This window comes from Salmo salar, chromosome 11 (genome assembly GCF_965601325.2).
Source record: "Salmo salar chromosome 11, fSalSal1, whole genome shotgun sequence".
Taxonomy (NCBI): Eukaryota; Metazoa; Chordata; class Actinopteri; order Salmoniformes; family Salmonidae; genus Salmo; species Salmo salar.
In genome coordinates, this window is record NC_138301.1 from 23,896,064 (window position 1) to 23,922,944 (window position 26,881).

At 43.4% G+C, this 26,881-nt stretch overlaps 3 protein-coding genes across 3 annotated transcripts; 1 reads left to right on the forward strand and 2 right to left on the reverse strand.

The window, feature by feature from the left end:
* Window positions 1–8,589: 8,589 nt before the first annotated feature.
* On the reverse strand, window positions 8,590–9,513 carry LOC106562302 (protein phosphatase 1 regulatory subunit 3E-like). The gene has a single exon (XM_014127094.1). The coding sequence runs from the start codon at window positions 9,511–9,513 to the stop codon at window positions 8,590–8,592; it is 924 nt and encodes a 307-aa protein (XP_013982569.1).
* A 481-nt stretch (window positions 9,514–9,994) lies between these two features.
* Window positions 9,995–15,442, forward strand: LOC145859067 (uncharacterized). Its single transcript, XM_082957821.1, has 3 exons — window positions 9,995–11,209; window positions 11,588–11,818; window positions 12,055–15,442. Exon 3 carries the CDS (start codon window positions 12,422–12,424, stop codon window positions 12,869–12,871), a length of 450 nt encoding a protein of 149 aa, XP_082813947.1. The 5' UTR covers window positions 9,995–11,209; window positions 11,588–11,818; window positions 12,055–12,421; the 3' UTR covers window positions 12,872–15,442.
* Window positions 15,443–15,588: 146 nt separating this feature from the next.
* On the reverse strand, window positions 15,589–26,708 carry LOC106562295 (ATM interactor). Its single transcript, XM_014127077.3, has 4 exons — window positions 26,386–26,708; window positions 22,667–22,792; window positions 22,096–22,295; window positions 15,589–20,710 (listed from the first exon to the last, which is right to left on the reverse strand). The coding sequence occupies exons 1-4, from the start codon at window positions 26,614–26,616 to the stop codon at window positions 18,892–18,894; spliced, it is 2,376 nt and encodes a 791-aa protein (XP_013982552.1). The 5' UTR covers window positions 26,617–26,708; the 3' UTR covers window positions 15,589–18,891.
* Between the last annotated feature and the right edge of the window lie 173 nt (window positions 26,709–26,881).

Consider the following 26,881-nt stretch of genomic DNA (forward strand, 5'->3'; position numbering starts at 1 on the left):
GTCCCCCTGGTCGGCGTCATCCTGTGGCTGGAGCCGCATGTCGGGGGGTACTGTCACGTCTGTTCCTCCCCTCCAGCGTACGACGTTGCCAGAGTACTAACCACCGGTCCTGGGATTCATCATTACGCACACCTGGCACTCATTACACGCACTTGTTCATCATTATGATACACACCTGGACTCATTACCTTTATCTCCTCCCCTTTATATGTCACTCTCCCATGTTCACTCACCAGTTGGTATTGTTCTTGTGTATCAGCGTTCTGCCTTATGTTAGTGTCGTGTTCTTGGTTTTATTGAAACGTTTCACCTGCTTCCGACTCACCGCCCCGTCATTACAGGCCATGACAAAATACAGAACACTAATGGACAAGAACAGAAACACACATTTAAACTAAGAACACTACGACTAACGAACATAACTCATTTAAAAAAAGGATAAATACATTAGTAATATTAAACATTCAATTGCTTTGCCATGTAGACACTTTTAGGCTATAGCAGCTAAAGATGAATGTGTTTGTCTCTTCAGTCCTCGTTGTTCCTTGAGGTGTTTTATTGTATTTTTTTTAATAGATTGTACTTCTTGCCTGAGGTAGAAGAGAATAACATATAGTCATTGCTCTATACAGTATTGTCTCCCAGCCTCTGTTTTGAACTTGGACTATGCAGAGACGCCTGATTGCTTTTCTTGTGGGTATATATGGGTTTTTGAGCTGGGTTAACAGGCTGAGCAGATCATTTCATTACTTTCAGCACATCAATACTTCTTACAAAGAGCAGCACTGATGCAGTCACTGTCACCCACCCAGAGCCAGCTCCCCTCTGGAATACACCTCTATATGTTTAACATCAGAAGCTTCCATTAAAGAACTGTCTATCCATGATATGGCAGATATGTTTTTTTCAATAACATGATGGTCAATATCAAAGGCTGCACTGAAATCTAACAGTACAGCTCCCACAATCTTGTTATTATCAATTTCTTTCAGACAATCATCAGTAATTTGTGTCAGTGCAGAACATGTTGTCCTTCCCTATAAAGTCAGTTATAATGCTATTTCTCTGAACAATTTATCTGGTAAAAAAAAAAATCCATAAGTTTGCTAAGAACTGGCAGCAAGCTGATTGGTCGGCTGTTAGAACCAGCAAAGGGAGCTTTACCATTTTTGGGTAGCAGAATGACTTTTGCTTCCCTGTGGAAAAACACTCTCCAGACTTAGATTATAGAAGTGGCAATATACAGTAGTCTGCTACCATCCTCTGTCGCTTTAATGTAGGTTGTCAATGTAGCCCCAGTTGTTTGGCAGCTCTGTTTGTCTGGTTCTGGCTACTTGTGTTCTGATGCGGTCCACCAGACACTGCTGACTGATACACACTGAGTCACTGAGGCTAGGTTGGAGTATAATAACATTATCAATCATATTCACTAGTGATTAATATTTGGCTTGGTGGACGATTGCCATAAAACAACTGTCTAAACTCAGTTTATTCACATCAACTCAAAGGGGTGAGCTGGAGGTTACCTGTGACAAATTAAACTAATGTGTTTTTTAAGCTATTTCAAAAAGGGACTATGTGCCCAAAATGACCTCTACACCCATTCCACACAGTCTTGGATGTCATCTAGAATCAGAGCTGAGCTTTTCTAACGTTCCCTTTACATTTAGGAGAGAGGAGACTGCACGCACGCACGCACGCACACACACACACACACAGGTAGAGTTGTTGTCTGGCAACAAGCAAGACAGCTTGACTGTTTCCTTAGTTTATACCCCTTCTACCACCATTCTCCCTCTCTTCTCTCGCGTCTTCCCTCTATCCTCATCATTAGTTTGTGATTAGCAAAAATGACAGGGGCTGAGGCCTCAGTTCAATGTGTCCTCATTCATATCTAACTGGGTCAGAGTCAAGGGAATCAAGGATGGATATGGTACCTTATTTTATGGCATAATTACTACTGTATTAACTACAGTAAAGATTGGACTTAGTCTTTCAGTATTAAGATTCTGTCCTATAGTCTTTCACTATTAAGATTCCTGTCACGTCCTGACCAAATAGGGATTTTTTGTTATTGTAGTTTGGTCAGGACGTGGCAGAGGGTATTTGTTTTATGTGGTTCGGGGGTTATGTGTATGTAGAGGGGTGTTGTATTTATGTGTTCCGGGGTTTTTGGTGTATGTTCTTGTTTTGGTATTCTAGGTTTTTCTAGTTTGTGTATTTCTTTGTTGGTCTGTGTGGCTCTCGATCAGGAACAGCTGTACATCGTTGTTCCTGATTGAGAGTCATATTTAGGGAGCTTGTTTTCACCTGGTTGATTGTAGGTAGTTGTATTTGCACTGCTGTTGTTTAGCCTGCAAATCTGTTAGCGGTCGTTCTTTGTTTATTGTTTTTTCCGTGTTCGCTATAATAAATATAATTATGAGCACGCAACCCGCTGCGCCTTGGTCCCCTTCTCTCTTCAACAACGGCCGTTACAATTCCATCCTATAGTCTTTCACTATTAAGATTCCATCCTATAGTCTTTCACTATTAAGATTCCATCCTATAGTCTTTCACTATTAAGATTCCATCCTATAGTCTTTCACTATTAAGATTCCATCCTATAGTCTTTCACTATTAAGATTCCATCCTATAGTCTTTCACTATTAAGATTCCATCCTATAGTCTTTCACTATTAAGATTCCATCCTATAGTCTTTCACTAAGATTCTGTCCTATAGAGTCTTTCACTATTAAGATTCCGTCCTATAGTTTTTCACTATTAAGATTCCATCTTATAGTTTTTCACTATTAAGATTCCATCTTATAGAGTCTTTCACCATTAAGATTCTGTCCTATAGAATTGTGCTCCAGAGCAATCAATATTTTGAGAGGAAACTAGTCAATGGAGAGCTAAATGCAATCTATTGAACAGATCAATGACTAGCTAATGAAATGTCATGGTAATATCATACGGCTGTAACTGGAACTCTGTGTGCCCTTGCATGTAAAATAGATACCCTATACCATGAAGACATTATAAGAATATGCCCATCCATCAGAATGGAAAAAGTCAAGGACACCAAGACTACCTGTTCTGTTATACAGCCTACATGTCAGAGACAAAATTGTGCCTGAAGCCAACCCTCCTGATCACAAGAGATCCCTCAGCCTGTCCTCCTGCCCCCCAAAAACACCCATCCAACCCCACTCCCACCGAGAACACTGAGGGGCATGCCAACAGAGCTGATCAATTCACAAGGACATGTGTCTCGTCATGACTGCGGCGAGGCACAGCAAGAAATGTTATGGCCTACAGGACTAGGGCCCTGTGTGGATTAGACGGTCGTCTGATCAATGAGCCAGTCAGCTCAGAGCAGACAGACAGCAGTGGAGCATTCAGAGGAGAAAATGAGATCTCTCATAATACAATCAAAATCACACCCTGCAGGCAAATTCATCTGTAGAGCTTTGAAATAAACCTGTGTCATCTCAGAGGATACTGTGACATTGATTCTAGTTGAGTTAATAAAGTTATTGTAATGAAACGTTAAGGTAAAGGTTATTATAAACTGGGTGGTTCGAGCACTGAATGCTGATTGGCTGACAGCCGTGGTATATCAGACCGTATACCACGGGTATGACAAAACATGTATTGCTCTAATTACATTGGCAACTAGTTTATAATAGCAATAAGGCACCTTGGGGGTTTGTGGTATATGGCCAATATACAATGTCTAAGGGCTGTGTCCAGGCACTCCACGATGCGTCGTGCGTAAGAACAGCCCTTAGCCGTGGTATATTGGCCATATACCACACCTCCTCGTGTCTTATTGCTTAATTATACCATACTGCTGACTGTAGTGTGATGAAGGAAATGGACAAAACTACAACACGTTTTAATTTCCCATCACAAAGGCCTTTATTGCCGTTGTTTTAATAAAATATAGGCTACATTACAAACTCACCATAAAAATAACAGGGGTACTTCCGCCGTGCATGCAAACAGCCAGAATACAGTGATAAACATTAGCTCCAAACAATACGTCAGACACCAAGACACATCAACACAGACAGATGATGGATTGCAGTAGTAAGGTTTGTATAGATTCAAAAGAAGAATACTGATAACCTTACAGGTCAAACCAAGGGAAATTCACTTCCTCCACTCCACATATGAGTAAAGTGAACTTGATTTTAACTATTTCAGATGTATAACATTTCACAGTGAGAGAGAAAGCTGTGTATGAAACATGGAGAACATCTTGGTTAGTAGCAATTCACAGGAATACGTGTAAAGTCGGAAGAGGCATACCAAACCAAACCATGCCTCTTTTCCTAGCTTTTCTACTTTCCTACTCAAAGTGCGCTATGAACTTTGAGTAGCTCAATATTACAATCATTAGTCTCTCCTTTCAGATGTTTCAGATACACAAAAGTGTATGTCGTCTTTAGTGGCATGCATGCAACTCTTTAGCCTAAAGACCCCCTCAGCTTAGCCCCAGTACATACTATCCAGTATGATTTGACTGCTCGAGACTATTATCACATGTTGATCAACCTACCATAACAGCCCTTCACAGTTTAGACCTCTTATGTGTTCATTTCAGTATGATCTCTAAACATAAGGCAATGGAACCATCTTTAGTTACACCTTATATAATAACCCTACCCTTCCTGGGACCCCGCCCACATTTTGGCATAAGGTTCAGAGGCGTAGCGCAGTTTTAAAGGACATTTCCTGAAATTCTATTTTGTTCAGATAGTTTTTAGATTTGATTGCTATTGTACATGTATATTTGGAGTTACTTTGTAGTTCTGAGTTGGGTATGCATCCACCGCTTGCAATCCTGTTTTTGAAATGCTATTACACTACATAATATGGTAGCAGAAAGACATTCAATATGCGACACATAAAAACAGATAAACATCAGCTAGTGATCATAAAATGTGGTTACATTGTGTTGACAAACCCTATACTGTCTGTTTCTGGAATCCTTTCATCCTTCCCCTATAAAACATCTTTACCTCCATGACATATTCACAAAGTGAAAGGTTATGATTGAAACAATTCATGAGTGAAATCATACTGTACTACATGTACACTTATTGAGATAATATTTACAGTCAACAGAAATCATAAGCAAAAGCTACAAGAGGAAAAATAACCATTATATTTCATCAGACTTAAGAACATAAAACAATCTCTGACAAGGCGTGACATCTTGTTACCCACAGTAGTCTTTGTGGAGATACAGCTGTCGTGTGTGGAACTCACTGACTGCACAGACTAGCATGCCTCTGAAGAGAGTGAGGCCAACCAGCTGTCAACCAATGGTCATGTCTCAACTCATGAGTGGCCTGCACAATTAATCTAATTCACATCAAAATCACATATTGACATGTGCAATATCAATATCGCAAGAGATCCATGTCATTTGCAATATTTTTGAAACTCATCTCAGCCTTGAGTAACTTTAGGTTTTACAGTTAACTCCGTTTTGTTCTCCTCTTGCGGCTGCTTCCCACACACATTAAGCCTCGCCCCCTGTCACTCAAGCAGCGCAGTTCCTCCCCCTCGCTGTTAGATGATTGACTATAAATGTGCACGTTGTTCCGTCAGGTCAATGCAGTCAACAAATTGTTCCAAACAAGAACGATGCTGCTTTCCACTTTGCTTCATAATATAATTCAATATATTTCTATAATTCCAACAGTTCACCCAAATATTTTGATCTCCATCGCACGTCAAATCGCAATAGGCATATTTGTTAAAAATAAAAATTGCTGTTAGATGTTTTTGCCCATATCGTGCAGCCCTAGAGGTCGATTAATGTCATGGTGGACGTGAGACCATGAGTGAGGTTATTTTGGTCCAACCAGGCTCTACGGATTTCCCATGGAGATATTAGAAAGAGCCAACCGATGGACTTTGGAAACCAAACAAATATGATAAGCCAAACAACTCTGCTAAATCGTTTGAGTCATTTGGACATGCTCAGTGGTCACATGAGTAGTCTATTTTCCATTTTCAATCTCAAGGATTGAATAGTCTGGCCAAGCTCCCTCCAAGTCCTGGATCATGTAAACACAGGCTTTTCTTACTGACCACCATAGCCAGACAACAGTAACTAACTATATTATATCATCTGTTAGTCTCAGAGATGCATTCCATTTTCTAAACAGATACATCTCCAAGTTGCTGATCTCTCAGAGGCGTCCTAATAAAATCTAAATATTGATTTATTCCAAGCATTCATGTCATAGAAAACTCCCATAAATTATAACAACCCAAATAAATACAAACTCGAATTTAAACATGGTGTACATCCAGTACACATGTAGACAAACCGTCTGTGTAATGTGGGCTGTTGAGTTACATAACCTAAGGTTAGTTTGCCATCCATCCATAATGAGGTCCCTCACCTCATGTCAGGGGTGTCAAAGACAACCAGGTGAGAGGAGTTCCTTATTAGTTATTGACCTTAATTCATCAATCAAGTACAAGGGGTGGAGCAAAAACCCGCCGACACTCGGCCCTCAGTGGAATGAGTTTGACACATGCATTGTGTAATGCCAATGTGCCAACAAATGAGTTCAGCTTGAAGCACCAGTGCAATAGCATCAACTGTACAATATGTAGTCCTACCAAACAAACACTGCTCTTTTCTATATCATCAGCCAAGTCTAACATTACAACTTTGAAATCAGTAAAAGTAGTTCAGATGCTGTCATCACCATAGTCGTACTGTAAAATACAACATTACACAGTGGAAGTTATTTACAAAATACTGACAATGAAATGCTACTGTTTTACTGGACTGGGTGTGTTTTAAAAATGGCATGACTTTGACTATTTTGGTTCTACTGTATTTCATAAAAAAATAATGTTTTGTTTTGTTCAACCTGAATAAAAGGAGAAAAACCTGGATTTTTTGGAAGATCGTCAGGTCCGCACTCTAGAAACGATCTGAGGTAAATTTATAATTTTCAACAGCAACAGTTGCATTTCAAGTCCAACAAGGAACAGAAACAAAAGTCCAACAGTATCTGTCTCTGTAAGTTATCATTGTGTAATAACAGTTATAAAATGGAGTAATATCCATGTGGATTTTGTCATTAAAGCTCAACCTTGAAGAAGGTAGAGATACTGTATGGGTGAGGCAGTGGTGACTGATTCTGCAGTGGACCTTAAGGTTAGAGCTATCCTCAACTACTGTTTACAACAATACACCTGGTGAATTATTGTGACTGGTTGAGATCAAGTGTCACAACAGGAATGTTGTAAAATATCACCTGTCAGACACATGCAGACTGACTGCACTGCAGAGAAAAATCTACTATAAGATCCTGAACAAAACGTTCTGTACAATAGTTTTTTAGTCAAATATACATGTCCTCTAGTTTAAAATAATGCATATAGCATATGCATTATTTGGCATTTGAGAGTGGTAAAGATCCACATATTATTATGTTACATGTTTGGGGTCATACCAGAGCATCCTAATAGGCTAGCCTACTGCTAGACTGTAGGGCTCCACTCTGACCCACACTCTACTCTCCTGCTACTGGTTACCATCCTCTGGAAAATCGTTTTCTGGTGCATTTATAACCAGCGAACAAGGCTCGTGGGATGATTTCCTTTTTCTAACATCATCTCGTTGAGCAGTGCTATAGAGAGGGTTTAATCATTTCCCCAACATTGAAATATTCATGCTCAAATAGTTATAAAACTGAATACACCCAATATTGATCAGGATAAAAGCGCAGCAGCGTTCCCCGTTAGTTCTAAGGGGTATTATAAGGCATATCCAAGAAGATGAAAAGATGAGGAATTGGTAAGACAAATTACAATTTGATATTTCCCTTGTTGGTCCAGTGCGAATATTGTTGTGACTGGGCCTCGGCCTGCCCCATACACTGGAGTTTTCAGATGAGAGAGAATCGGATTGAAATCCGGCACACGTACACAGGGGGATGCACGTGAGCACAGTCCCATGCTATCGGAAATAAACAGAGAGAAGACGTGCTGGAAACTGTCTTAGTATTTTTCATAACCATTTTCCTCCGTTTTTTTATAAGCAGTCGTTGACAGTTAAGACATCACACAAGATGTTTAATAAAATAGTCAAAGGTGGGGATTGAATCGAGCATCGCTGCGTTTTAGAGAGGGATAGTGATGCTTAAATGGGGTATATTCCTGGCACGTTTTCAACGGCACGTGTCATTACATAAGAGTATAGTTGTGCCACACCAAAGGGCACAGGACTACAAAGCTCCCAACACCAAGGCTAATTATCATACAGCAGATTTACCTCCCGCGCCGGATACGTAATGAAGGGCTTGTCTTTCAATCCTGTCAAATCTGTCAAACATAATGACATGAAACAAAACCATTGTGACGGTGGTGAGAAAAAAAACATAACCCAAACAATGTAAAAAATGACTGCGTGTACAGCTGGACACGGCGGTTGGATCATTAACACAATGTGTAGAGGCTATAGCCTATGGTAGCCCTATTTTTCATTACGGTAAAGCGGTGCCCGTGGAGAGATCGCTTGCTTTACACACACAGTGCGCCGGTGAGAACGCCAAGGGCGCATGCAGGTTAGATGAAGTGAATCCAGCCATCCTCCCACTCACGGGGTGGGGAAATCTTAAACCTGTGGCGTCGCACTTTGTAGTTGACCCCGTCATTATTGTCCCAATACTCATCTCCACCAACGCAGTATTTTATGGCAAACTGGAACGTGCCTCCACTCTCCAGAAACGTTGTTGGGGTGATTATCTTAAAGGAGAATTTGTCTGTCACACCGTCGCTTGATTCTGGGACATATGATGCCAGACTGTCCATGAAGGTTATCCAGTTGTTGATTGAGAACCTCAAATAGACACTTTTCTCGAAAGCCATGTTCAAAACCCGCACGACGCCGGACAGACTGAACTCGTCGGCTTCAGCACACTCCAACAACACTTTCACTTCTTTCACTTTCTCAGTAAAGCCTGGTAGGGTGCCGGGGTTCTTGAATTGCAGCTCCATAAAAATTGACTGGGTGGTCGGTGCCCTGGGGAATTTATCAAAGGGGTTCAGATGGAGGGCACCCCTGTCGAATCTGGCCATTATGCGCTCCGGCACATCGGGCATGTCTGTGTCATTGAAGTGCTTCACAGAGGTGAGCTCCAGACCCAGAGAGTCGGCGAAACGGACCTTTTTCTGGCTGCAGGGACTCCGGCTGCGGGAGATCTCAAGCTTCGCTCTCTCTATGGGGGTCGGCAGAGACTTGCACCTCCGGCGCAGGTTCGGACTCTGCGGGGGTTTGAGGAAGGATTCCCGGCCTCTAGGTCTCTCATCCACCACATGGTGCATCTCGATGGGCTCGCTTGTTCCGTTCAGCTCCATCCCCTCCACGTCTTCTACTCTCGGGTCTGCTGCCAAGCTCCCGAACAACCCAGCTATGCAGCTGTAGTTCCTCGGGAGGCAGTTCTTGGGAGGCAGCATAACCACAACAGAACGCACAGCCTCGGTTTCCATAAAGCGGGAGAGTCGCTGGTCTGTAGTCGAAGGGGTAGTGATCAGAGCCACTGAGAAAGGAACACGCCGTCAGGTGTCAGAGATAAACACACGGATAGGCGCCGTAGTACCACGTCAGACTGTGACACTGCGCATTTCTGAACGAATAAACCAAGCTTCTACAAGTGCAGCTAGAACAACGCATCACAAATACCAGACATACCTCCCTAACGTCACTTTAAATTTCATTCACAGGCATACAAATTCGTTCATTATGAAAGAATATGAAATATGGGATTCCCGTATCACTGTGGACATTTCCAGCAGCATGCCCCAGTCAATGTGTGTGTGGCTGAGCTTACAGTGCACATAAAACTTGGGGACCCAGTGAGAGACATGACATTACAGTCATAAGGTTTGTGCCTGGCTGGACCACGATGTTCCGAATAGCACGTCCCATTTCTTGCCTGACGACTCATCCTGAATTTAATTCCGCTGCTATGTCGATTGCTTCACGGAGAAGAAACGTTAGTGGGCGTGGCTTTGGCCGGAGCGATGTGGATGGGCAGCGAGGCAATCTCATTTCGGCCATGAGTCAAAAACGCATAACTTCCTTTCTCCTTTTTTTTTTCTCCGTTAAAAAAAAAAAACGAAACAGAGGTGGGTGGCCACTTTGTTATTGTTTCAATCAAGGACTCTAGCTTTGAGAGTATATTCTAGATACCTGTAAATAATTTATATCATGTAAATGAGTAGGCCTATGTAAAGGACGTCACACTGCTTGCGAGTACCACGGCCGTCAAGAAGCGTCAGAAGTCGGTGCCACGCGACAAGCTAACTATTCGCTGGCGCAAGTGGGGACAGTTCAGGTTGAGGAGTTTCACACATCCCCATGTGCTACAGCTACTGTAGCCATACTATGAAGCATTGGCCAATCTGAATCAGTGCTTGACTTGGGCAGGAGCTCACCGTAGCTCAGTACCAGCACCTCAAATGTTCTACTGCTTGAGCTCCTGTTCCTCTTATAGAATATTAGCTCAAAAGTATTGTGGAGCTCCTGCACCTAAATATAAACAGCACTGCCACCTAAAATGAATATCGGAACCTATTTCAATCAAGCACTGATCTGAATCAAATTCACTTAGGCCCATATCCACTATTTTATAGCCTTACGTTATACAATGTATATTACAATACTGTTATAATGGGCTATTTTGGATCATATTGTATAGGACAGTTTACTATAGATTACAGAAATGTTAGGGTTAGTCTTAATTATAGATATTGAATGAAATAGTCAGCAACATAGTGGACACCATGCTGTAAATCACGAATTGTAACAAGCAGCAAATCCAGGTCTAGAAAGTGTTACATTTTCTTAGATAACATGGAAATGAGCAATAACGTGTCAACTGTTTTTTTCCAACTTGTTTTTGTCACGCCCCCTCCCATTTCCCCTCTTCTTTTCCACCACGTCACTTCTGAGCGCCCTGTTGTAGTGGAGTTGTCATGGCAACGGCGTTCTATCTCTGCTCCGAACACTTCGTGGGCCTAGCACATCTTTGACTTTGTTTGAGGTCGTCTCCTGATAGCTGCAAAACTGTAATAAATATTTGATGACTATGTTACTGCCTATTAAGTTGAATGTAAAAACCTCAAGGAGCAAATGCTTGTATGGTATTGCTGAGGATAGTGTCGAAGTCGACCCCCTTTAATGGTAAGTTGTCTCTTTTACAGTCTTGTTTGTGGCTTCAGGTAACAGAACACGCTTCCTACTTAAGTTGCTAACGTTAGTTTACCTAACGTTAACGTTAGTAGCTACGCAGAAATGTGAGGTTCTCTTGCTAGCTAGCTAGAATGTTTATGAATCCATTTAATGGACAGGTTTTGTAAACAGGGTCAACACGTTTGTTAACACTTGAGTTAACATGTCATAAAGTTGACGTTAAAGGCTACATGTCTTCAGATATCTTACAAATAGTTTTGCTTACAATTAATTATAGGTTGCTTGCTGTTTGTGTACATTTATCTCCACTCTTACCAGCGAGCCTACAAGATGAGTGCCTAATTAGAGATGTTTTTTCACTCTCAACAGATTTCACCCTGAAAGGCTCATCTTAGAATGGACAAATTCAAGGAATGGGATCAGGCGCCCGTAGAAGTGGCTGAAGACAGAAGTGTGGCAGTTGAGTACACAGGATGGAACCAGAGCTGCCAACTACCCAACAGAGGCCATGTTGATGCCCTTTTGGATATCAGCGATGATACCTCATCCAAAGAGCAGGAGCCATTTGAGTTTCTCTGTCTCTCCGGATGGGAGGAAGCTGTAAGTAATCCCTGTGGTTAACCTTTTATTTTTTGGCTAGATTGTGAATGATATTCAGCCAGTGTCACGTTATTGCGTAGGCACCAGATACACACTTCAATTTCATGTGAGTTAAGAAAAAGCGAAACGGTGTCAGTATGTTTATTCACTGTTTATAACTACATTCAATCTCAGAAATCATCTTAAAAGGTAAAACCAAATTTTCTCTAAGTTGCTCGTGTTTGTTGTTGAGACAGATCCGGGGCTGGGACAGAACTACTCCACTTGGCTGCCTGGTTCAGACCCAGAGGAGAGGAAAGAGAGTCGTCAAGACTGGAGACACAGACCACCACTGCCACCTGTGTGTGGACCTCGTGAAGTTCTAGGATCCCCTTGACTCTGAGTCCAGCGTAACCCACTCCCCTGATTCCTCCCTGGACTCCTGATTCCCGGGACTCCTCTCTTCAGAGGAGTCCCCACCAGAGTCCTTCAGGGACCTTCAGAAAGCCACACAGCAACTGACACTCCGAGACAAGATGGTGGAGGACAAAGCTGAGGTGTGTGAGATCAGTGACTCACTGCTGGGCTCTGCCCCCTCACCACCACTCAGCCTCAGAGTGTCCCATGACGCTGATCATCAACAGCTTCGCCGTCCTACCACCCGTGAAGGCCCACCAGCCCAGACACCCTAGGGTCAGCAGCCAGCTCCGGAGGGAGGCCGGCCCGGGGCTCGGTGCCTCAGACGGGGAGACCGCAACAGCAGGGTCATGCGGTGTGATGCCTGCCTGGGAGAGCGGAGCTGGTGTGGAGAGCCAGCAGAGCCCCCACCTGTTGTCTGCTTTCAGCATCCCCATCCCCAAGAGATGTGACATGCCCCTCAGCACACTGTCAGATCCTCTACCCTACGCCACCTACCCTCTGGACAGACACCTCAGACAGGATCCCCGGACCAGCAGTGCTCACAGACTCTACTTTGGACTGAAGACCAATAACCTGAAGCGTGCAGAGCCCCAACTGCCCATTCTGTTTGGTACCAGGGTGCCCATCCCAGCCTCTGCACAGAGACTACTCTGAACAGAGACTGTTACTTTGCACTCCATACTCTCTCCCAACCCAAAAGCTCAGTCTTTGTGGGTTTGTGATTAAAAATAAGCTTTCTGTGAAATATCTTCGTATCTTTCAAATGACACTGATGATGAATTCAACTTGGTCGTTTTAAACTACATGGAACTGACATGAGTTTACAGATTGCTGTTAGTTCTATTTGATTTATAGGCTATACCACCTCAGCCTCATCGTATAACCAGTTTATTCATGCGTTACATGCGTATCAAAAAGTAGCATTTGGTCCATCATCACATATGCCATCAATCTAACATCAGCAATGCAAAGTAGTCCAGATTGCTAGAATACATTGTGCAAACATGTTATGGTAATTTGTTACCACTGATTATTCAGAGTGAAATCATTTAACTGTTACATGAGCCTTCCTTAATTACAAACCCTCCACGCACCTGGACATATGGAGTGAATCATTTTAAAAATGGAGTGATACATTCATTTGTGTGATTTCGGTTCTAGATTTTGTATGTGCTTTTATTGTGGTGCTCACACTTACCCAGCAACTGTGCTAGGTACTCTATGATGCTGAGCTCTAGGTCAGTTTCTTGGATTCCTGAATGTTAAACAGCAGACATTATTCTTATGTCAGAACCCCCCGGTGCTCCTCAGTATGGTAAAACATGATCTGAGCCATTGCCTAAGCATGCTAGTGCTATTGCACTCTAATGGAATGAGCAGTCAGTGATTGTAGTGTTCCAACCCATGTGAAGATGTCTGTGGTAGCCTATTGAATTACATGCTAGATGTGAACCACACTGTGATTGTGAAGGGCTGTGACAGCATAAGTGTGTGGGCGGGGGGGATTAGTATCATATTCCAAATTACTTACACAATTACAATACTGTATTCAAACGGACTGAGCATAATACACGTACATAGTAAACTAACTTGTACTGCCACACAACCCAGGTCAAAACTGACTGACATTTAACGAAAAATAGCACGTTGAGTGTGTACAATATTGATTATTGTGTTAAGTCAAAAGTAGTATGTGCTTTAACCAGTAATAAAATATACTGCTCAAAAAAATAAAGGGAACACTTAAACAACACATCCTAGATCTGAATGAAAGAAATAATCTTATTAAATACTTTTTTCTTTACATAGTTGAATGTGCTGACAACAAAATCACACAAAAATAATCAATGGAAATCCAATTTATCAACCCATGGAGGTCTGGATTTGGAGTCACACTCAAAATTAAAGTGGAAAACTACACTACAGGCTGATCCAACTTTGATGTAATGTCCTTAAAACAAGTCAAAATGAGGCTCAGTAGTGTGTGTGGCCTCCACGTGCCTGTATGACCTCCCTACAATGCCTGGGCATGCTCCTGATGAGGTGGCGGATGGTCTCCTGAGGGATCTCCCAGACCTGGACTAAAGCATCCGCCAACTGCTGGACAGTCTGTGGTGCAACGTGGCGTTGGTGGATGGTGCGAGACATGATGTCCCAGATGTGCTCAATTGGATTCAGGTCTGGGGAACGGGCGGGCCAGTCCATAGCATCAATGCCTTCCTCTTGCAGGAACTGCTGACACACTCCAGCCACATGAGGTCTAGCATTGTCTTGCATTAGGAGGAACCCAGGGCCAACCGCACCAGCACATGGTCTCACAAGGGGTCTGAGAATCTTATCTCGGTACCTAATGGCAGTCAGGCTACCTCTGGCGAGCACATGGAGGGCTGTGCGGCCCCCCAAAGAAATGCCACCCCACACCATGACTGACCCACCGCCAAACCGGTCATGCTGGAGGATGTTTGCGGCAGCAGAACGTTCTCCACGGCGTCTCCAGACTCTGTCACGTCTGCCACGTGCTCAGAGTTGAACCTGCTTTCATCTGTGAAGAGCACAGGGCGCCAGTGGCGAATTTGCCAATCTTGGTGTTCTCTGGCAAATGCCAAACGTCCTGCACGGTGTTGGGCTGTAAGCACAACCCCCACCTGTGGACGTCGGGCCCTCATACCACCCTCATGGAGTCTGTTTCGTGACCGTTTGAGGAGACACATGCACATTTGTGGCCTGCTGGAGGTCATTTTGCAGGGCTCTGGCAGTGCTTCTCCTGCTCCTCCTTGCACAAGGGCGGAGGTAGCGGTCCTGCTGCTGGGTTGTTGCCCTCCTACGGCCTCCTCCACGTCTCCTGATGTACTGGCCTGTCTCCTGGTAGCGCCTCCATGCTCTGGACACTACGCTCACAGACACAGCAAACCTTCTTTCAACAGCTCGCATTGGATGTGCCATCCTGGATGAGCTGCACTACCTGAGCCACTTGTGTGGGTTGTAGACTCTGGCTCATGCTACCACTAGAGTGAAAGCACCGCCAGCATTCAAAAGTGACCAAAACATCAGCCAGGAAGCATAGGAACTGAGAAGTTGTCTGTGGTCCCCACCTGCAGAACCACTCCTTTATTGGGGGTGTCTTGCTAATTGCCTATAATTTCCACCTGTTGTCTATTCCATTTGCATAACAGCATGTGAAATGTATTGTCAATCAGTGTTGCTTCCTAAGTGGACAGTTTGATTTCACAGAAGTGTGATTGACTTGGAGTTACATTGTGTTGTTTAAGTGTTCCCTTTATTTTTTTGAGCAGTGTATTTGATTTGGCTTTATACAGCACTGTATTCCTGTCCTTTGACAACCAGCTACTACATCAACTCAAACAATCAACCCTTTTTGAAGAGTTTATTATGAGCGTCTGCTGAATAGCACCAACAAAACAAACAGCGAGAGGCAACCTTTATCGACCCTCTACACATTCAGGCAACTGAAATACAAAAGATAAGGCTGCAAACAGAAATGCAACTTAAATAAATTACATTGGCACCAAAGACTGCATGCACTCCCTACTGAGAAAAACATGGTTAGGATCAATTCCATTTCAAATTCAAATTTTCTTCAAAATTAGGCAAATGTGGAATTGGCTTTACTTTCTCAATTGCCTGGAATTAAAATGAAATTGACTTCAACCCTGCCATGTAGTCTACTGTACATGTTTTTTTAAGCAAGGCAGTTTCTCCCCTCAGCGCTATTATAATAAAGTTCAAGAACGATAAATTAAAATAGAAGTAGTGTTTTCAGTACAGCACAAAACATTGTTACGAAATGTAATGGTTGAGTATGAAAGTCTGTTATAAACTGGAATGAAACAGTCCTGTTTCAATTACTTTAAGATGCAGTGCAAAAACTAAGCCATGTTGTGCAGTATGTGCAGTGTGACGTAGGCTACATTCTGCAGTTTCTGGGTACAATTCTATACATATTGATAGTGTACCACAGTAGGGCAAATGCTGCCTTGGAAAAAAATACTGCATTGCATTCTTAGAACCTAGATGTGTAACACAAAACAGGCATTCTAACATATTTTGCAACAAAATGTTTTTTAAAGTAGAGGTACAGAAAACATACTCAACATGCAAATTAAAAGATACTTGAGTATTTGAAGTATTCTTCCAATACACCCTCCACAAATAAATATAATGTAAATGTTATTTTGATCCTGAACTTCTTCCTACCTCTTAAAGCTGCTTAGTGCATCACTGACCAATGGAAACATTACAAAATACATCATGAAAAATACTTGGCTTAAGGCACCAACATAACAATATCCAACATGGAGAAATACTCAAAACTTGGAGAGCTCATGTAAAGTTCACATTCAATAAAAATGTCTCAACAAATGTCTGTTTCTTGAAATTTGAATGGGGTGCATGTGCAAATGAGGTAAAATATTGTAATGATACCAACAGCTAGCTTTGACCAATATGGTAGGCGTTAGAGTATAGTTCAAGAAAATGTTGATAGAAATTGTAATATTGTCAGTTTATGTTCAGTAACATTTAGTGGGGTTGTTATACAGTACAATCAGAAAGTATTCACACCCATTGCCTTTCCCCCCCCCCCCAAAAATGGTGTTACAGCCTGAATTTAAACTTGATTAAATTGAGACTTTTGTCACTGGCCTTATCACAATACCCTATAATGTCAAAGTGGAATTATGTTTTAGGAAATTTGTACAAATTAATATATGAAATGAAAAGCTGAAATATCTTGTGCCAGTAAGTATTCAACCCCTTTGTTATGGCAAGCCTAAATAAATTGAGTAAAACTGTGCTTAACAAGTCACATAAGTTGCATGGACTCACACTGTGTACAATAAGTGTTTAACATGATTTGTTTTTTAAATGACTACCTTATCTCTGTATCCTCCACACACAATTATCTGTAAGGTCCCTCAGTCAAGCAGTGAATTTCAAACACAGATTCAACCACAAAGACCAGGGAGGTTTTCCAGTGCCTCACAAAGAAGGGCACCTATTGGTAGACGGGTAAAAATAAAGAAATCAGACATTGAATATCCCTTTGTGCATGGTGAAGTTATTAATTACACTTTGGATGGTGTATTCCTAACTCAGTTGCAGGAGAGGAAGGAAACCGCACAGGTACTTCAACATGAGGCCAATGGTGACTTTAAAACAGTTAAGAGTTTAATGGCTGTGATAGGAGAAACAGAGAATGGCTCAACAACATTGTAGTTACTCCACAATACAAAAAATGTGGCAAAGCAATTCACTTTTTATTCTGAATACAAAGTGTTATGTTTGGGGTACCACTCTACATATTTTCAAGCATAGTGGTGGCTGCATCAAGTCATGGGTATGCTTGTAATCATTAAGGACTGGGGAGTTTTTGAGGATAAAAAAGAAACGTAATGGAGCTAAGCACAGGCAAAATCCTAGAGGAAAACCTGGTTCAATCTGCTTTCTACCAGATACTGGGAGATTAATTCACCTTTCAGCAGGACAAGAACCTACAACATGAGGCCAAATCTACACTGGAGTTGCTTACCAAGAAGACAGTGAATGTTCCCGAATGTCCGAGTTACAGTTTTGACTTAAATCTATTTGAAAAGCTATGGCAAGACCTAAAAAAGGTTGTCTAGTAATGATCAACAACTAATTTGACGGAGTTCGAAAAATTCAGAAAATAATAAATGGGCAAATGTTGCACAATCCAGGTATGGAAATCTCTTAACGACTTACCCAGAAAGACTCACAGTTGTAATCAAAAGGTGATTCTAACATGTATTTACGCAGGGGGTTGAATACTTATTTAATGAAGATATATTCGTTATATTTTCCATAAATGTTCCATTTTTTGTTCCACTTAATCCCACTGTAACAACAAAATGTGCAAAAAGTCAAGGGGTGTGAATACTTTCTGAAGGCACTGTATATGGTGGTGGTGGACATACACAATCACAATGTAATCACAGTGACTAGAGAGTAGCTAGATCCTCATAGTGTTTCTCTACAGTGTTGTATCACTTCAGCACACAGTGCTGCTATACACTTACAGCCAGCTAATGAATAAGTCAAAGACCATGACAGGCTAGTCTGCTAACGCGGTGACCCAACTTATAGGTGGGTGGCCCTGTAACAATAGGGCAATTCTACAAGACTGCACTTCACAATCACATGTCAACAATGAGAGTGCGGCAACTATTTTAGAGTTTCGCTAGTATATTTGTGCCACATCAAATCTGCCGGAAGCCATTCAATAGCAGTATGATTAAGGAAAGGCTCAACAGGCATTACATACTCTCTTACAGCAAACATTAGTGCTCAAACTTTTAAAACGCTGTAAACGGACTAAAAACTGGCTTTTCAGACAAAATATATATTTAAGTAGTAAGACGTGCAAATAAACATGTAAACAAGGATGGGAAATCATATCCATGAACTATAATAAAGTGCTTTTGAGCTAGCATGAGGGAGATGTCTGGACATGTTATCCTAGACATGCTACCCCCCTGTAGAATGTCCTAAGACTTCAAGAAGGCTCACTTCTACACCTAAACCTCCATTAGTAGAGGGACATAGACTGTAGAGGATGATGAGTAGGAACCCAGGACCTCCTGGACAGAAACCAGAAACCCATTGCGTGGACTGAGGAGGTGTGTGGGGGTGGTAATTCAGCTGTTGGGTTTCTCAGAGTGCTGAAAGAGAGCAAACAGCTCCTCACACGTCTGCGTCTCCACCGAGCTGAAGTGGGACTCCATGTTCCAGGCCATGTCAGCTGACAGGAAGTCATCCATGACTGTCTGGGTCTCGTTGCTGGTCAGGAAGAGGTTTCCGAGGCCCTCAGAAGACGCGTCGGTCACCGTCTGAGTCTCCGTACTGCTCAAGAGCCTGGCCTGGTCACCCTGGGACATGGAGAGAAGGGTGTTGGAGTTTGGTGTTGGTGTCAGCGGTTGGTGGAGGTCGGTCTGCGTCTCAGTGTCAGAGGACTCTGTGCTCATGGAGAAGCTGGACTGGCGCAGAATGTTGCCGAGGGGCATGTGGCCCAGTGGCATGTGGCCTCCAGCTTTCAGCAGGAAGTTGAGGTCCGTCTGGGTCTGGGTGTCAAACATCTCCAGTTCCAGGTCGCTGGCCTGGCTCCGGCCCGGCCCCTCACTGTTTCCCAGGCCCTCCAGGAGGAGGAAGTCTGTCTGGGTTTGGATGTCCAGGACCTCCAGGGGTGTGTCGGCCCCCAGACCGCTCAGCTCGCTCTCCTCCGTCTGGGTCTGTATGTGGGCAGCGTTCAGGAATTCCTCAAAGTCAAAGTCGATGCCCGTGTGCTGTTCCTGAACAGAGCCCAGACCTGACCCACAGCCTGTTGAAGAATCCATCTGCGTCTGGGGACCGGACAGAGAGTGACCTGACAAGATGTTCTCCAGGTCGTTGAACAGAGCCAAGGTGGTCTGGGTTTGGTTGTCCGCCACGCTGCCCGACTGGAGATCGTCTGTCTGCACGCCAAAGCACATGCCTCCTGCTGACTTGTCGTCGTCATAGAGACCGTTACCGGCGCTGGAAAGGGGGTCGTCTACACCGTGGGTTCTGAAGTGTCCGTCTGTCAGTGCCGTCTGTGTTGAGACGCTGAGGGAGTAACTGTCGAAGAGGTCTGAGCACATGATGGCCTGGTCTATCTGAGCCCTCTCTTCTGACCCAGCCAGGGCGAGTCTGGTCTGGGTCTGTTTGGTAATGTAGGGGGACTGGGATGGGGAGGAATAGGGGTAGGGTAGCTGGTTGAGGGTGTGGGTGTCTGTCTGAGCCCCGATGGTGGTGGTGGCTTTGGCCTTAGAGGGGAACGTCTGGGTCTCTACACTGACCGGCAGCAGGACCTGAGCACTCACACTAATATCTGTCTGAGAACACGATGAGACCGACAACTCACCAACGGGGCACACCTCAGTCCCCACCCCGACCCCCATAGGCATCCTGGACAAGTATGAGATGTCTGTCTGGATGTTGGTGGAGATATTGCTCCCCCTGGTTCCTCCTGAGTCATTGCCAGATCCCACTGACTCCAGACTTACCTGCACCCCCATGCTGACAGGCCCCAGACTGGGGCGGGAGACAGGCATGCTGCCCCTGAAGCCCAGGGTCTTAGGGTCCAGGTGAGGCACCACAGCCCCCATGGACTGGGGCATGAGGTGGAGGGTGCTGAAGGAGCCCTGGCTGTCCATGGCCAGCACCACAGACCTCAGAACACCGCTCTCTGTGGAGGGGAGGAGGACGGGGAGATGGGCCAGCTGCATCACAGGGAAATTCACCAGAGCCACTTTGGGCTTGGGTAGGAGGAGTTTCTGGAGGTGTTTAGGGGGGTTGTTGTGGCAGACCCTGTCTGAAGGGAGGGAGTCCTCTGAAAGTTCTCTGTCCGTTTTTATGATCTGACACATGAATTCACTGGGTTTGACTTTTCCTTCTCCACTTATCTGTCTCTCCATCTTCCGCTTTTTCACTGGTGGATACCTGCAAACACAGGGCAGAGGAGAAAATACGTCAAGCAGACAAAACAGCAGTAGGTAGTTATAAAGCTTTGACAAACACTAATAAAAGCAAGGTGCAGTGGCGGCATTCTCATTTAGTCGTTGTGCAGTCATATTCAGTCTGTTCTCAAGGCACATTGTGCATGCAGGTGTTTGTCCCAACATGAATGAATGTCATGTGTAGACTAATGCCTTTAGGAGCACCCACTGCCGATTCAATGGCACCACATGGAAGTGACTGCAATATGCAAGGAGGAAGGAATGCCTACCAAGTGGACATTGGCTCCTTGCACAATGCATGTCTCAATTTGTCCATCTGGCTTGTCAAAATCCTCTGTTTCAGCATCTATTTATTTGTCCACTTGTCTGTACCTCCACCCTTGGTACAGTAGCTAGTTAGTCAAGCATTTTGGAGCCAACTACTGAAACAGGCAGTAGATTAGAGGAAGAGTAGGGAAGCACGATTATTTCATCTCTTATATTCCTCCTTGGTGGACATTACCGTAAATTCTATTTTAGGGAGATTCATTTAGCATAAAATCATCATTCTCCCCTGAGTCATGTGCATGCAGCTGTGTGTGTCAGACTGGCATGTGAACATTTTGTGGGCCAGTTCCAGTTATACAATGCTAATCTGCTAGTGAGAGCATGAGCTCAAAACAGACAGGCAGGCAGTTAAACAGGCAAAGTAGAGAGATCATTGAAAGACGACGTGAACCAACCTCCATGCGTAGCTAATGTGATTTATGGAGGATTTTTCTGGACAATGTCTTGGCAATGCTTATATTTGTCGGCTTTTGTGTATTTTTTATTTTAATTGACCAAAACCCATCAACAACCGGTTAATGGAAACACTGCCCTCCAGTATGATATCCAGTACACACTGAGTGAACAAAACATTAAGAACACCTTACACCTTTGCCCTCAGAACAGCATCATTTCGCAGGACAAGGTGTCGAAAGCATTCCACAGGGATGTTGGCCCATGTTCACTACAATGCTACCCACATTTGTGTCACGTTGGCTGAATGTCCTTTGGGTGGTAAACCATTCTTGATACACACAGGAAACTGTTGAGCGTGAAAAACCCAGCAACATTGCAGTTCTTGGCACAAACCGGTGCCCTGTTCAAAACCACGTCAGTATTTTGTCTTGCCCATTCACCCTCTGAATGGCACACATACACAGTCCATGTCTCAATTGTCTCAAGGCTTAAAAATATACTTTTTAACCTGTCTCCCCCCCTTCATCTTCATTGATTGAAGCGGATTTAAAAAGTGACATCAATAAGGGATCATAGACTGACCAGGTGAAAGCTGTGTCATGGAAAGAGTACATGTTCCTAATGTTTTGTACACTCTGTGTCTACCTGTGTTCTGTGGGGACCTCATGGCCGGTCCTGTAGCTATGTGACAGTAGCGCTGCTCTGCTGGCGTAGGGGCAGCCACACGTGCAGCGGTAGGTCCTCCCACAGTCCTCTATGTGGCGCCTCAGGTCCCACTCTGTGCTGTAGCCGTTGTTGCACTTGGAACACTTGTGCTTCTTCTCTGCATGCATTTTCATAAAGTGCTGGATAGAGCAGAATATACATAGGGCTATGAGAGGAGGTTACTTGTTACATGAACTGGGAAAATGCAATAAAGGAATGTATTACTCCCTTCTTATTCACTAATTCCAATTTCCTAGTTATACTTCAAAAGCCTCTCTATTGAGACAATTATTAGACACACTTTCCAATCATTTACAATTCCCATCCACCATCAGGATCTCAAGGGAGATCCAAAGCAGGACTGGAAAGTGATTAGGGGAAAACCCAGAAGGAAATGTCTGTCTCAGTCTTTTCATTCATTAGACAATCCGCATGAGTCTGACTCAGGTGGTTTCAGCCAGGCTATCTCTGGCAATATACAGATCTTAGACTGACTGTAGGGATGTGGTACCTGTTTAACCAGGGAAAACTGGGAGAAGGGTCTGTTGGGGCCTCGTGGACAGCCCTCTATGGGACAACAGTAGACCTTCTGGGAGCCCTTCATGTCCTTCCTGATGGTGGGGTTGACAAGACCGTCCTATGGAGAGAGAGAGGATGAATGATTAGATTGTGATACTATAGGCTTAAGATTTAGTGTCATCTATCAGCAGTGAAATAATGTAGCCTAACCAACCACATTTAGAAAGGTAGGCCATCAGCACAACTCTTAAGACCGCTGAGCTAAAGGCTAGGCATTAGTTATACTTTAGTTAGAGAGAGACTAAAATCCTATCTCTCGAAAACATCCAGCCGATGGACACGGCAATTATCCTTTGTAGAAAACCATGCGAATGGCAAATAAACAGACAAAGGTGGTCCAGATGGAGGGTTCACATCTATGACTTTAAAGAGGTTCAGATGAAAGTTATTAGTTTAACAGCACATCGATTTTGTGCTTTCCAGTGTGCTACGTCACTCCACACTCCTGGCAGTCTCCAGATAGCCGTGCCGAAGCAGCTGTCAGCAGCACATTGTATTAACTCAATGAACAACAGCATGATGCTTATGTAAGAGTACAGCAGACACAGAGCTTGGTATGACTCACAGGCCACAGATAGACCTCAGCATCGACCCATGTGTACAGCCTAACCATCATTACTAGCACTGCAGTATTTCACTGGCAAAGGTCACTGGCCAAGGTCACCTAGCAGGCTACATCTACTGTGTCATTGGTACAGTACTAATAAAATAGACCTTTTGATATAAGTTAGGCTAATATACATAACATACTGCATAGTTCTAAAATGATCTGTCTTCACAGTAAACAGACAGTGTATCTTATATTATTGTAAAGGTTACGTCAGAGGCATACAGTTCTGCATAGGCTACTTGCAGCAGCAGATGGACTCACTGGTGTCTTGCAGCAGCAGATGAGCAGGTTAACATTCAGACGGTCTGTTCTAGGCCAGAGCACAGTCCCTGAGCTGCTCTCCATGACACTATTATGTCCCTTCCCAGCAGACAGACCAGGCACAGTGCATTGCCAGACGGTGATACAGGCAGGCAGGGCAGAGATAGTTTTGTTTCTGTCTGCTACAAGACAGCTTGGGTAGGGTCTGCTGAGCAGCATCGCAGCAAGGAAATGCAAACTGAAAATATGTCAGTATGCTACATCAAGGAGTCAGGTCATCAAAATGTTTAACATTCGAGTTAAACCTGCTAAGTGACTCACTGACACCTTCCATACAGCCATTTCACAGGAAGTGTCACTAGTCTAACACTACAGCCTGCCTAGTACAGTAGGCTATTATTTGAGTACGATTTGTGATGTTCGGAAGTGTGTGAAATTAAATTGATTGCCGTGTTACACACACATCCAGCAGTTGGCCAGCAAATGTGATATGGCAGTTCAGCCGAGCTAAGGCATAGTGAGTGTCCAGCAACAACCGTGTTATAACCCAAATCATCTCTCTTTCTGCATCAATGAATAAAACAGAACAAGCCTGGCCAGTGCGTAACAGCGGAGGCACAGTAAGCAGCCTGTGCTTTCCTGGCCTGATGACTCCGGTTGGGTAGCGTGAGCCCATAACTACCTTTAGTGTATATTTATGAAGGTATCGTCTGGCCGGGGGAGTTCTGTTAAGAGCTCTGATGCTAATTCTGAATGTTAATACACATTGCTTGCGATACGATTTTGGAAACATAAGTAACAGTTTCATATCAGATCATTTAAAAAAACGAAAAGGTTAAATTACTACACACCTGGTTAGTGTTCCCACGCGGGCATAGCCCCATGTTACAGCGCTTGAATACGGAAGACAGATGCGACCACCTGTGCTAACTAGCTATCTAGCCTGCTCAAACATCTGTGTGTAAGCGTAACTGAGGAGGAAGTGTAGTTTGTGGACGTATGGATCTGTGAAAACCTGCTACAGTAAATGCATTTTATTGAAAGTTTATTTCTAATTGAAATGAAAGATAAGTTCCATATGTTTTGAAAACCGTATCGCAAGCGATAACTGACGTTTCTAAACATTAAAACAGAGCGTTGGGATTGTAGTCACATGGTCCCACCGGTAAGCGGTGCTTATAGCGGGAACCTTTGTGATAAGGCAGAATGCCTTGGGTTCTCGAAAGCAAGGGTATAGTTGCCTCTACTGTCAGCCCTGTCACAGTCATACACATCTAAGACTATGCTCACTTGACACCATTTTGTTCAGATTGACATTATGTTTCCTTCATGAATTGCTGCACAATGTATTTTCTCCTCCATCTCTCATTCTCCTGCATTAGGCCCAGTTGAATTAGTTCAATATTGAGAACAGTTAGTACTTGAGGAGCATGAAGTGCTTTTCAGACCTTATTCAAATTCAAACATTCACCTTTTCTTTTTTTCCCAAAGAGCTCAGTCTGTAGCAAGACAAAAGACAGCTAGATCCCAGCAGAGAACAGCATTCATTTGGGGGAAACTGGAATCACTAAGACTCCCACAGGGCAGCAAGACCAGGCGGGGACACTGCATACATTTCAGTTAAAGAGGAGGACCATTGTCTCCAAGACCTTTACTGTAGCCTGTATTGATATTTAAGCTAAAGACAGTGTGACATTAGTCAGACTGATTTGGTTGCACATCTTGGGCTTAGCCCATCTTCTTCAGCCATATAAACATTCATTCACTGAGAGTTATTATAATTGCTCGAATTTCCATAAACTTCTAGAAAACCAAATGACTCTCAATAATATTACAAAGTTAGGCTATGTGGGCATCGAGACAAGTATATTTACATGCACACTAATAATTCGATATTAAACTGAGTATGGCATTAGTCATTTAAACACCTTACTCTGCTTATCTTAAATCGGCGTACGGTCATAATCGAAGTAAACCGATTAAAATACCTGGTTTTCGGAGCAACCTTCGAATTAAGGCACGTAAACAGTTTAATCGGCGGTCCAGCGGTGTATTTGATCTGCGCATATGCCAGCATCCGTGCGCAAGCCTCCCTCAAGCTAGAGTTCGGGAAAACTGAAAGTATGCATCTTTTCACATACAAACATTATATGTCCTAACTCAATATCAAATCGTATTCTCAAATATAACATGGTCACTGTGGTTGAACGTTTATTTTTATTGGCGATTTTATGCATTTATCAAAAGTCCCATCATTACCCTAACTTCAGATGTGTTTATGTGAACAGGATTATTACTGAAATCGTTGTTCTTGCAAAGCATGTAAACGTTTTAAACGAACTATTATATTAATCTGAATATCCACAATGTTCGTATTATTGTGCGGTTCTAACCGTGTGGGTTTGAACAGATAATACATTTGTATGGCTGACATGTAAAAGCAGTACAAGAAAGCTAGTTAACTTAACATTAGCCAGGATAATCAGTCTCATACAGCTATGACCCTAGCCTAGGATGATAGTTACAATGCTTTACGCAATGTTTCACAATAGTAACAAAATAACGTTATCGGCAGTATACAGTTGTAGCTAGCCAACTTCAAAGAACTGGCCTCAAACAGTGCACGATGACTTGCCGTTTTCCCAATAAGCATGCCTCTAACTAGCTAGCGTAACTAGTTAGCGATAGATACTAGCATCATGAATTGAAAAATAGAAAGATGTGTTGGAATATGTCAGTAGCCCCTTTGGTTAGCTTGCAGAGGCTAACAAACTAGCTACCTTTACTCTGTGGGACTTCACGAGATGCATGTTCAGGGCTGGCGTGTTCGGTAGAATCTTGCCACATCCTTCCACCGTACATAGGATATTGGTTCGCACTTCTTTGGTGAGCTCCATGATAGACGGTTTGATAATCTCCCGCGTCTGTGCGGGGGGCTCTTCGATGCATTTTTGACTTCCCATAGAAGCGTTATCGTTTCGATATGCTTTCCCCGACGCAGAGGCAGCCATGTTTCTGTTGACAAGTTACCAACCCAACCGCTCCTCAAGCAGCAGAAACAGTGCTGCAAACAAGCCAGGAAAATATGGTCCGGAAAATACGAGGACGCGTCCACTTCCGGGAGACCTTTCTTAGCAACAGACAGCCACTCCCACACAAGCGTCCTGGCAACATCAGAGGGATGGCAAGTGGCAATATTGTAGCTACTTCTATGATATATTACATATTTGCTGTACACTACTCAAGTAACACAAAGTAAAAAAAAAAATATCCATC